The 13,329-nt window shown below is 40.1% G+C and overlaps 1 protein-coding gene across 5 annotated transcripts in view; it reads right to left on the bottom strand.

The window, feature by feature from the left end:
* asap1 (ArfGAP with SH3 domain, ankyrin repeat and PH domain 1) overlaps nt 1-13,329 on the bottom strand; it is a 74,425-nt gene that overhangs the window by 32,203 nt on the left and 28,893 nt on the right. For all 5 annotated transcript variants that reach the window (XM_023950200.1, XM_023950203.1, XM_023950202.1 and 2 more), the window contains exons 3-6: nt 9,398-9,543; nt 6,129-6,203; nt 5,783-5,832; nt 5,491-5,620 (exon numbers count right to left, since the gene is read on the bottom strand). In XM_023950200.1, the coding sequence (XP_023805968.1) occupies nt 5,491-5,620; nt 5,783-5,832; nt 6,129-6,203; nt 9,398-9,543 (401 nt within the window). The remainder of the gene's footprint in view (nt 1-5,490; nt 5,621-5,782; nt 5,833-6,128; nt 6,204-9,397; nt 9,544-13,329) is intronic.

Genomic DNA, 13,329 nt, shown 5'->3' on the forward strand with positions numbered 1-13,329 from the left:
GCAGAAGCTATGTCTTAGAAAAAGACAGGTTTTTTATAACTTTGGATAAAAGCAGCAAAATTGTAATGAAAAGACTACTGGTAGTGCTTTGAAAATAGATCAAAAGATGATCGGAGTGAGTTTTTTTAGGGTGCGTTTTGGATGTCTGATCATTCAAAACAAATATCTTCAGACAGAGCTTCCGTTGAACAAATGGATTCAGGATAATCTTAAAGTAATCCCACAGCAAGCTAATCCACACACGGCTACAAAGAGTCACAGCTAAAGACCACTTTCGGCTCTGCAGTCAAATTTCATCTCGTCTTTGAAGCCGTTTATCCCAGAAGTGCACTCCTCGTTCTGCGCGTGGATGCATGCGAGTTAGCATACACATGAGTGCATGTATGTGTGTTTTCACGCATGTGCGCCCTTCTTTGTCTCCCTCGCAGACGTTGTCGGAAGAGAGATTATCCACATTTTGTCTGGGGGCCCGTGTGGGTTCTGTGTTTTTGGACGGCGGCGCTGCATGCGCCCGCTATGGCCCCCTTTTTAGTGTGAATGAGCATTTTCCCGCTGCTGCTGCTGAAAATAATGCGACCCGCTGAGGCCCTGCCTTTCCACACTCCTCCAACTGGCAGAGCGGGATGAAAAGAGTGAGAGAGTGAGAGCATCCAGTAATCTGCCGGTTGAGTAACATGGCGAGAGTGCGAGAGCGGCGGAGTGCACGCCACAGAGAGAAACGAGGTTAAGTGGGATGAACAGATTGTACCACTGACATCAGAACACACAACTGCAGCCTTTCCCGACGTTAATGACTCGTGATTTAATAATTGTGATTATTCTGATTCTGTGTTAGAATACCTAAATATAACTAATCCTTCCTGACTGGATTAAAATAATTAGTTAAACAAAGATGGGATATGTGTTCAAACACAGTAAAAATAGCTTTGTGTGATTCCTTCACTGAAACATCAATCCTTATGGGCCTGTTATTCATAAAAACCTTCATGTTTAGATGCTGATGGTCCATAAAGTCCTTGTCATGACTATTAGTTTGACACCAGTTTAGGTATGAATGTAATTGCTGCTTCAAGCTCCTGCATTAACCACAGTTTTACTGTAAGACCCACTCCAATGAAAAAGGTGTTCTAAACATGTTCTTCTATGATGAATATGTCCACATTGTACTTCTGAGTACTCCTTTCATTAAAGGGGCTGTGTTCGTCTTTGAGAATAAACTATATCACTATATATTATAATATATTACCTTTGGCACACTAAAGAACCAATTTTTAACGAAATATTAGTTATGTTGCAGCTAATTTCCCTACCAGGAAGTACGACGGCTCGATCTCTGAGGCTCCACCTTTCGCCCATTTCATGACGTCATCCCAGAGTCGGCCTCAGCAGTGCGTCTGCGTTTCACCCACGAAAACAAACAAGGTCCGAACTTTTCCAACGATGGACGCTCATATTGGGCATATAAAAGAAAAGTAAAAAACTGTGTGTGTGTGTGGGGGGGGGGGTGTTAGCCTGGGGGCGGGGCTGGCAGTGGCGACTCCTCCTGGAAGGGGCTGTTCTATTCATAGAGTGGGAGGGGCTGCTGCTGGGAGCACAGGGTTTTAGAGGAATGCTCAGAAATAAATAAGTGGAGATAAAACCACCATGAATTAATATTATAATACACTTAAAAGCTCAAAAAGCTGATTTTGCATGATGTAGGCCCTTTAAAAGACCATTAAAAGATGATCGAATTGGGACTTTAAACAGCTTATTTGTGTTCGGTTGTGTTTTCAGTTTGAGAAACTTCTTACTCCTGATGCGTTCTTTTAAATTGAGTATTTCAGCAGAGACGGAAAGAAAAAACTAAAGCCACAAAGGTGTCTTCTGCTCCTGGACCAGCCAATGCGGCAACACAAAAGTGGAAGCCAGCGCTAATTTGACGTGGGAGCTACAACTCCATCTTTTTTTTTTTTTTTGGCATCAGGCAGCTACTGAAGGCGAGCTGCTAAAACCAGGAAATGTAATTACTGACTGGAAGATACGGTGAGATAATGCTGGACAAAAAATGTTTGTGGAGAAGGTTCAAGCATATGACAATGTTTGAAATGTGAAAACAAAGCAGGAGGAGACGCAGTTCTCCACAAATAGATGGAGAAGAACATGGAGAAGAGTTCAGTCAGTGAGGAATGAGTAGGATGTGCACAAACACCAGTTCAGTTGACAGAACCAAAAACTTCTAGATGTGTAAAAAAATAAAAAAGTGCAAACACCAAAATAAGAGCTCATCATCAGCTACAATGCAAGAAGCTAAGGATTCATGGAAAACATGACAATTATCAGACTTATTAAAAAAGTGCTTCTGTTGGTTAATAGAGTTTTAAAAAAGCTGCTGAAAATTCAAATTTCAGTCATAAGTTTTGTATCTAAACAATGATTGGCTCCAAAAAGCTGCTTCTCTTAAATGCCACAAAAACCAGACCAATTTCATGAAAAAATGCTTCTGATATCAATAATTATGCATTTAAGAAACTCATTTCTGGAGTGAAGCACACTTCACTATAAAGCACACACTTCACGAAGTAACCACTAGGGGCTGGTTCCAAAAACAGACTATTTTATTCTGTTTTTCGTTTTGTTGATCCATTTAATGCACATTCATGAACACCAATCTAGACAGTAATAGCTGTGTGTAAATAAGCCAGAATATAACAATAATGGTAATTTCTTTAGAACTTAGACAGGTTAAAACAAAAACATAATGAGACACTGGATAAGACATTAGATCACAATAAAAGCCTATCAACAAGTCTGTATCCTAGTAGAGGATTTAAAGTCACTGTTTACTCCAGCGGTTTGTTGCTTTGAATCTAAAATGGTCCAACTTGACAACGGTCAAATCAGTCACCAATTTTCCGTGACACGTAGGCCGCCACGTTGGAGCCAGTCCAGCGATTGGTCCGAGTCAATCTGGGTCAACGTTTCTACGGCAACTAATCTGGCCAATTAGGAGTGAGCTTGTTGGAACTCCACCCCCATACCACTAGAAACCGGGCGACACCAAATCTGTCAATCAAACGTTTGGATTGTTCGACTTGAGAACGCCTACTTTTATTGAGGCATCTGATTGGTCAGTTAAAAACTTGAATAAAAATATGAAAAATGTGAGGATTATCAAGAACGTGTTTAAAAAAAAAACATAGAAAAGCAAGAATGGTTATAGGTAATAGCTGTTTATTTATCAATAGAAATGTATGGGATTTTGGCTTCTTGGAACCAGCGGATACTTCCTGTTTGGAACGCCAGTAGGGGGAGGGGTCACTCAGTCCAGTTCTCAGATACAGTCTCAACCAATAGATCACACGACCCGAGATACTTTAGTCACTGATTTATACTGAATTAAGATCTTTTACAACAAGTTCTGAAGGCAATGCGTCTGTGAGACGCTGAATTGGGAGGGTGAACAGTATACACCTGACTAAAAGAAAGCAAAGAAACAAACACGGATGCAGCAGCGTTCCCATCGTTTGCATCCTCCCATCCTTCACAGTTTGCAGAGATGAGAGTTAAAATGTGGGGAAGAAAATGCATCAGCGAAAGCAGGGAGCCTCAGACCAGCGGGGTGTAAACGGAGGCAGTGAATAATTCATACGACTAAAAGCAACGCAGTGACCGTTGGAACATTATGTAATTTGAAAAAAAAAGAAGCCAGGATAAAACAGCGAACGAGGCGTAGGCGGCGCCACCCACCACCAACGGATTTGGCAGAGTGGAGAAATCTCCAACAGTTTGTACTGACTCTCAGGGGAACGCAAAGTTTGCTTTGTTTTACTCCCTTTTCTTTAGAAACAAACATCACAAGACGTTTGGATAAAGTACTTTGACAATGGTTTATGGTAAACTTTTCTCATTGCATTTTCAAAATATGATCAATATGTTAATAAAAACAAACTAAATGGAACATTTTGTTAAACTATATTGAAATAAATTACTTTTGCTATTAATTATTCAGACTTTTTTTCAAATAAAAAATGTCTAAATCTTAAAAAACGAGATGCAGATGGACAGATTTCATAATAGAAATAAGCTTTGAAGTTGATCAGAAAACCAACAATGCGGTTTTGTGGCTCCATCCATGCGGAACATGGCAGTTACGTTCTAAAAATAAAACTTCCAAGTAGTCAGCTTCATTTTTTTACAATAATTATAGATGTTTTAAGGTTGCAAAACCCCTCACTGCACACTTTATACACTTTTGAATGTTTTCGCACATCCCTATCTTGTTTCAACCGTCGAAGTTCAAACCTTCAAAGAAAAATAAGTCCAGTGTTGTAAAAAGAAAACAAAGATCTGATCGAAGATGTGTGCAAACGCAGCACATTCTGAGGAAATTGACGATCAACGGTCTACAGCCAATCAGAATGCGAAACACAATGTGCTGTAAAAAATAAACATAAAATAACATGCAAAGTTGCAAAGAAGGCAGATTTGAAAATATGAATTGCGATGTATACCGTCTGTCCATTCGTTCAATAGAAGCGCTTTTTTTTTTGGATAAAAAATATCTTAAAGGCCCACCTTTTGATGTATTTTAAAAGCGTTCCCAGTGGTCAATGCTGCTTTTAGCCAAAATCATGCAACCTGCGTGGTTATCTAGGACATCGTTTTTGAAGAACAGCAGAAGTTCAGCAGAAATTCATTTTTTGATGTGCTCCTGATTCACGTTTTGAATAAAGAAATACTCAGGAATACAATTTTAAACTTAAATTTCTTTATATGTTTGCTCCATCATTAGAAAAACACCACAAGAACAAGTTGAAAACACAATTTTTAATCATATTGGGTCTTTAATTCTGTCTGCAATTCAACTAGATTACTGCAAAAACCAACGTTTTTTTTTGTTGTTCTTTAACATCAAACATAAATTTCTGTTTCTGTCCCGTTTTTTCTTATCAACCTTAACCCTGGAGAGCCCACAGGGTTAAATGTGGCCACTGTGTTTGTTGTTTTTTGTATATTGATGCTAGCCAAAATGAAAAAAAAAATTAACTTTAAAAGCCCAGAAAATTGCTATCGGGCTCTCCAGAGTTTTGATTTCATTCATCCATTTATAAAGAACTTTCTACCACCATTCAAGGAGGCCTAAAGCGCTAAAGCAAGAATTAAAAACATAATAAAAGTTCAAAGCAGACCCAGTTCAAATGATCTGATACAAAAATCTGATTACAAGTGTTGGACTCCAATGAGTTGCATTGTGATCAGCAGATACAGTTTAAATATAAATTGATAAAACTGTTTTTTAATTGTCGTGTCATCAGCTGTTTAGGTCTTCCACAGAGGGGCGCGTCTCAGACTAACTGATTTACTGTCCTTAAATCCCTAACTCTTCACCCTCTATAGAGCTAAGAGGTGTTTTGAATGAGACACTGACTCTGCAGACAAAAATATCTAATGATAAATACGTGTGTGTCTGATTAACGTGAATATGTTTGCAAACATAACCTGTCTGACCTCACACATCTGGAGTTGAAACAGGCGCCGTTCCTTTTCCATCTCCTCGGCGATCTCGGCCCCGGTGATTTCGGTCCGGATCATCCCGTGCTGCTTGGCGTGCTCCCGCTTCTCCTTTTCGATCTTTGTGCTGCCACGCGAGGAGAAGAAACGTCAGCTCTGTGGCTTTCTCTGCTAAAGTGCATTTGTATTGTGAGCAGTGAACGCCTCGCATGCACCAAAGGGGCTCAGACAATTGCAATTCAGTTCTGTATAACAGGACGGCAGATGCAGTGTGCAATCATCCACTTACAACTTGGCCTCGTAGTCTTTCCATGCTTTGTCAAAGGGCTTCTTTATGTCCTGTGAGACACAGAGGGATGAGACTCAGCAATCAACAACAACAGAAAAAAAGGTCACTGTGGGGACAGTGGTACTCATGAAGTTAGCCTCTGCTCGAGGTCCCGCAGCTGCCTGGACACCACGCCCCTTCTTGAACCTCCAACATTAAGGGTTCACGACCCAGTTCCATGCCAGTCGCCTCAAGCGCAACACAAAGGCAGTGTTTACGCCGACCAGATTTACAGTTTCAAAGGAGCAGCTCCTTTCATCGCAGACAGAGAAGAGACGGACAGGAACACCACGGCGAGGAATCTTACCCCCTTCACGCCTTTCAAGTCCCCCTTCAGGAGCGAGTCCAGGGTGAAGATCACATTGTGGCTGAGACTCTGAAGCTGAAGGAGACCAGGAAACACAAGAAATATGTCATTTTCAGGAAAAGATCAAGTCGGTGAGAATCTAACAGGAAGCTGAAGATGTATACATTTGTCAGAGCTGCTCCTCAGAGCTTGAGGGTTAAAGTTCCTCACTTTATAAAACAGTTCAGTGGTTTTACACCTACCGCGAGTGCGGAGAAAAAAAACCATTCAGAAAAGGAAGTGAAAATACAAAACAACAATAGCTCTGAAGACGGACAATCCCACCAAACAAAGGTCAGCAATGCTTAATGTAGCGCTTAATGATAGTAAACCAACATCTGACAATGCCTGCCATTGAATGCACCGCTTCCCCTTTGTGTGGCGTGCAGGAACCACACAAAATGAAACCAAATGAAGATTTAACTGAGCTCTTTCCATCTGAAATGCATCAGATGGAGCTGAAGCATCTCCACTTCTGCCAACCCGAAAAAAAGACTCAACTTGAAGGACCTTAAACCCGCAACGCAGCAGAGGAGCTAAGTGTCTGTGAAGGGAGGTGAAGGCAAACGTGTGAAAAGATGATGGGCGGCGTGCCAAGGGTGCAAGCTCTTCGCCAACTGAAGAGGGGAACAAGATCCACCCCCTCATGGTGTTTTTCTTTTAACTCCGTGCCGCCAAACAGACAAAACTTTAAAGCTTTAGCGTACGGGTGCTGCGGGTTTTTGGGTTGTCCGGTCCTGTGGAGGGTCGTACAAAGGAACCGTCACACCTTAAACGTCTTCCAGTTTCTTTTGACCTAAAGGGACGTTGTTGCACGTGTGCTACATGTATCGTAAAGTATTTAAAATGATAATGTAAGCTGCACGCACTAATGACCTACGGGTGATGCCGCACTTTAGCCATTAGTAAGGTGCACGAACTGGACCCTTACTGCACATTAAAGGCTGTATGCATGGGTGTGCACCTGACACGTGTCTGTAGGACGCCTATTGGACGTCCACACAATTATCTAATTTCCTCATTTCTATCAGCCAGGCTGCCTGCAGTTACCGCGTGATTATGAGCTCCTTGCGCTGTGCACAGAATTTTGGGGAGGTTGAAAAAATGAAAGAAACCTCAACGGCACGCCTGCGTCTTACCTACTTCATTACGTGTAGTGCAAGTGTTCACTATAACCTTTTGCCTGCGGCGTGCCCCGTGCAGAAAACCTCCAGAAACATTTTCTCTCCATAGGCGGTCCTCAATGTTTTGTGTAGGACACCTGTACTAGTTTGCCCATTTTATGCCTGTATACCCCTTGTCCTATCTTAGATGACCCCCCCCTTACATTGGCGTGTTCTCTCTACCATAACAAAGGTGGTTAAAGGTGGAAAGATTTCATGTAATCCATGGACACCAATGAGGTTCACAAATCATTGAAGAAAAAAGGTTCAAGGCACTGTCTAGTGGGTCTAGATGACCCAACTCCCAACGTTAAAGTGTCTAGGATAGCACAAGGGATACACCAGCTAGCATAGTTACAAAAAAGGCTTGCATCAAACACACAAAAAAGAAAAAATAACACAAACAACATCTGATGTAAGAATTCCTCTGGTTATGAAGTGATTCTACGTTTTATTCTGTTCAAATCACGTATATCTGTGAAAGGAACCAAACTAAATGGATTCTTTGAATGGAAAAATGAACCTTTTAATCAAAAGGTCGTCTTTCTTTGAGCAGCGATCTGGTGCTGTTTGGTATAAACAATTGAGGCGTTACTGTACTGGCTTTTTCCTGCTGTTGGCGGTGTTTTTGAGCTAGTTTTGTTTTGCTAAAAACACCAAATAAGCTCAGAATTCAAAGAGCCTGCTGTTGAAACCAAACAACCTCATGTCTGGAGTCTCTTTTACGTTAGCTAGCGGCTAAAAAACAACAAGGTAACTGTTAACCTTTATACTAAATGTATAATTAAAGCAGTGATGATCGTCTTTTTCTGCTTTATTCGAGTTATCTAGTCTATCCCCATTAAACATCTTTTCTTTTTTATTTCCATTCAAAACCAATTTTTTTTGGTGGTAAGAAATCAAATTTCACATACTAGTAATAAACTGAACACATGTATAAGTCAAAATAAAGACATTTACGTAAAAAATTAACTGAAAACAATATATTTTGCTCAAAAAAAAAAAAAAAGCATCGTGGATTTGATGCATCGATATTTTTTTTTTTTTATGTTGACAGAAGAAGTCAAACACAAAATCTTGCAAAGCCAACAGAGGAATTAGTAGAGCATGTCCTGCAGCTCTGATTGCCCCAGCTTTGCTCAGCAGCTCTAACCGTCAGGATCAGTGGGGTCATTTGCAGCAGCGCTAAGCGTTTAAGCCCCTGTTGTTGTTGGCCAAGTCCACATGGACGCACAGCAGCAGTCGAGGAAGTAAACAACGCTTTTAACAGCCACTAATGTGCTTCTTAAGTGCCCATCTTGCATACCGCCAACATCGGGATCAATCTCTGACTGGCTGACTGCCGCCGAGCTCTATCGGTCCATCTTGGACGCTGCCACCGTCTCTTCTTGCTTTCTCTAACCTCTCTATTCTCAAAGAGAAAGTAAACGGCGAAAGCGGGCCAGACCTGTTAGTGCGATCAGTATGCTTAAGCTGAAAGCACAAAGAGGACATCCAGGGCACGTGCCGCTCATCAATACTCGTTCGTGGTACTTGCACACACCAGCAACCCTCGGGCTGCAACTGTCGATGCACCAAAACCCCCACTGATCTGCTCCAACTGGCAGACCGGGGTCAAAGATGCATTCATTCTCTGAAATCAGACAGGTGGAAGGACACAGAGTGCCAAACATGGGGTCTTAATCAACGATCAGAGTCTCTGGCTCTTCTTCCAACCACCATCCATCACCGGAGACATTCAAACACAGAGGAAACCCACAAGATGCAGAAGAAGGGAACAGAAGCCTCAGAGTGAACCGTACATGCAGTCAGGTTTACCCACCAACTCTGACGACTGCTTTAAAAAAAAAAAAAAAACCTACACTCCACACAGGTACGGCGGCTGATTACAAACGGTCCATGCTCGACCCCTAAACTGAATGTAATCCTAATCTCAGTCTTAAACCCAAATCCCAAACTACTTATGCAAACAGGAGAAAATGGGAATGGGGGTGGGGGGGGGGGGGGGGGTGTGTGAGATGCTGCTGCAGCTTTATTCTTTGATTTTGCTGGGAGTGCTGGGCTCACCAGGTTCTTCAGCAGCGCCGACAGCTCCTTGGTGAGGGAGGAGAACTTGACGAAGGCCGTGCCCAGGTCGGGGTTGTCCCGGCTGATGAAGTTGCTACCAAATTTGTCCAGAGCTTGGGCGTAGTTTTCTTCATTCTGGACGTGATCTGTGGTGAAAATAGAGAAGAAAAGCAACCTCTTGAGTGACTTTATCTGCCCTGAACTCTGTGGTCCATTAAGGCATGCTGCTGGAGTCAAAGACGACACAAAGCAAGCTCGAGAAAGTGAGGAGGAACCAGGGAGGGGCGAGACTTGAAGGCTCTTCAGCTGTGGCTGGCGTGGAGCCTTGATCAATCGTGGCCCAAAGCCACGTCGTCCGTCTCCCGCCTGTTAAAATAGCGTCCCAAAATGCTTCTCCAGCTTTTATGCCTCGTTCTCTGCATTTTCTATTAGTCTTAAGCCCTGAAATATAAAAAAATTAAAAAATTCCCCCTAAATTATCTCATAATCTAAATACAAACTCATGAAATCCTTAGAATGGAAGCAGAAAATGTCAAATATTTATTCTAGAAATGTTGATTTTCTGTATTTTTGACCAAAATGTGGGTTAGTAAATATAATTTTTACTATTTTTAAATGCTTTAAAACATACTCACTAAAATGATAAAAATAAATATGTGTGCTAAAAATGATGCAAGTTAAGAAATGTGAAAACAGCTTAAATTAATCTTTCAAATTGATTCCTGCCATAATGTAATTTATATGTTGCAGTTGCAAAAAGACATATTTATCTTAAAAATGAGTAAAACCCCATGGAGTTGAGATGCTTGCAGTTGTCCAGTGGATTCTCCTCCGTCTTTTCTAACAGAACCGCAGACCTAAAACAAAGGCTCGGCTCCGGTGACATCCATAAAAACCCACATATGGCAGACGTAGGAGAAGCTGCAGTGGAAAGTTCCTCCCTGGGAGTAGGAACATGAGAAAGACAATACCAGACACCTGAAGCCACAGCTGCTGTTTTTTTTACCACATTTTTGGTCACGTGAATTGAAGAAAAACCCGCCATGCAGGCTTTTCAGTCAAACCAGACATCAAATGTGCTCGTCAGTAAAGACGAGGAGGTGTCAGTGTTTAGATTATTACCAGATGTACAGAAATGACCTTTCAAGGAGTTTTATGGGTTTTTTTTCATTTCATCATCAAGTTCATTATATTAAGCTATTTTCTAATATAACTCACAGTCTCTGTATATCTTTAAATTCAGTTGTTGGCTTTCTGTAAAAAGGATTACACAGGGTCTACTTTTATAGAACAATGTCATTTGGATTGTCTCCTCTTCATGACCTGCTTTAAATAAAACTTCCAAGTCATTCCAGTTGTTCAAGATGTCCCATTATTCTGGCAGTAAACCATAAAACCAAGAAGAACTTTTCCACACAAAAAAAACATTATTTTTTTTATTTGTATGGCGCTAAATAAAAAACAGAGTGTAAGGCACCCTGATCTTCTGCTCCAACACAAATATTTGTCAGGAAATGTCTGTTAACACTAGCAACACGTAACGTTAGAAAAATGTAACTTTATTTTTGTATTATAAATTCAAAATACCACAAACGAGGCTTTAATGAACTATAAGAAAACCAGTGGCCAACTATTGGTTCCTACTGGTTTATAGATGCTCGTTCTTGTTTCTTACAGAAAAATATATAATAATAAAAACAAAGATAAATCGAAATCAACTTGAAGAAATTGTGTCTTGTGGGTGAGATGGATGTTTTCTGGAGTTTTCCCTTTGGTTTTGGCAGATTATAAAGTCAGACTTGTTAAAAAAAAAAAACATTTGGTATTTGACCAAAATTTGCTGTAATATAACATCACATTATTTGTAATAAAAAAAAAACAACTTTTTAATTAATTACTCTGTGGGCGGGGCTTTTTTGAGACCATAGGTCTGGTGGAAATATTGAACTGCCTGCTCTAAGTCAGTGTTTTTCAACCAGTGTGCCGCGGCACACTAGTGTGCCGTGGGAGATGGCCAAGTGTGCCGTGGGAAATTGCCCTCATTAACTGATCTAAAAACATTTCCCATCTCCAGGATTTTAGCTCTATGTTCATCCAAACAGGCCCTGATAAAACACTGAGGAGTTAGGAATATAAAAAATCGTAAAATACCTTTTCTTTGCGTTTATTTTATTTTATTAAAGACATTTTGATAAGAATGACGTACCGCGATTCAGCTGCACCTTCGGCTGTATTTTGGAAAAGTCCCGTGTTGGGGGGGTTAATCACATGTCATCGGTCTGACCAATCAGAAGTGCTTAAAGTCTTCACTTCCTTGTCCCGATTTAGCTCGTAAAGTCGCTCAGTTCTAACAGAAATACCAGCTAAAGCTCGTCTTTATCGGTGCAGCTTTCCACAGAATCCGGTATCAGACCGTGGAACAAGTGAACAAAACAATGAAGCTCCGAAAACCGATCTTCGGCCGTTTTATGCACTACATTTCCCATGATGCATTGGGTTGTGAGAGTGACAGCGCAAAAGGAGATCTGTTGTTAAACGTCTTGAAACTAACGAACACACAAACTGTTTTTAAATCTTCTAACTTAACTTTTATTGCATCTTTTAGAAAAAAACAGCTGCAGTTTCCAGCTTTTTCTGTAACAATTATCTCAAAAATGCATGTGAGATTGTGCAGGGGCTGTAGATAAATACAGACTATGAGTTTCTCCTTTTTTTTAATTTTTGGATGCTGGTGTGCCGCGGGATTTTTTTTAAGGTTAAAGTGTGCCGTGGCTCAGAAAAGGTTGAAAAACACTGCTCTAAGTAATACAACGGGTTGTGAAATTATACTTTGATACCAAATACCAAATCATAAAATTGTGTGTTTGATACTCATTCTAATACATATTATCATAAATGTAAACGTGTGACATACGAACTCCTTTTAGTGGTTAAAATATTTAGATACAAGTACAAACAGGATTCATTTTTAAAGCCTAATATCTCAGGATTTAGATAATTGACGGCAAAACAAACGTTTCTTTCTGTAAGTGTACTTACCAGTATAAGTAATTCAATAACTACAATACAGTAAACAATCTACAAAAAAGTATTTTCCTGTAGAAAGTACAACTTTCTTGTTACGCTGAAGATTACTGACAAGAAAACGGGTAAAAGTGACAATACTTTTGTGTGGAATATTTAGTGCAAAGGACTAAATATAACGACTTTTTGAACTAAATGCACTTTTTTCTTTGCATTGGAAGTTGCTATAGTTCTTTTAGCCTTTTTAAATATTATTGACAGTCCATATTAACCATTAAACAAATAAAATGACATGTTTGGGGATGCACAGCGTAGGTTTATGCCAGTATGAGACATTTTCAAAGACGATATTCAAATCTATAATTTTATTTATTAAAACTATAACATTGAATCCAGACAATTCTAATTTCCACCTTTGGTTTTGCCAAATCAGTTTTTAGCAAAAGAATCAAAATCCAGATAGTCTACAATTGGTTCACTTCCAATCTAGTTTATTAAAGATATGATTGTTTTATTGTCCATTAATTCAAACAATCAGTCGTATTCAGATTACATTTTAGCGTTTGGTAACTGCTGTGACCCCCACAAATGTAGATTACTTAAATAATCTTGAGAGGTGCTGGAGCTTTAGGGTTATGTCTGTGTGGAGGCTTATGTTTTAACTGCTCCTGTTTTTCACTGTAGCAATGTGGAGGTTCCTCCTTATAAAACCATTTTCCAAGAACTGTGAGTCAATGTGGGCACCACAAGTAAAACTAAACTAAAGCGCTCACACTCTTTATGGATGCATTGTCACAGAATAATTATATCAGTGAGACTTATTGACATTGTTTTTATATTGAACAACACAAAAAATACATGTAGTTTTGACAATCAGCCGATATTGTCAGGCATCCTGAGTCAAGTTG

Source organism: Oryzias latipes, chromosome 20 (assembly GCF_002234675.1).
Source record: "Oryzias latipes chromosome 20, ASM223467v1".
In the NCBI taxonomy this organism is placed as follows: Eukaryota; Metazoa; Chordata; class Actinopteri; order Beloniformes; family Adrianichthyidae; genus Oryzias; species Oryzias latipes.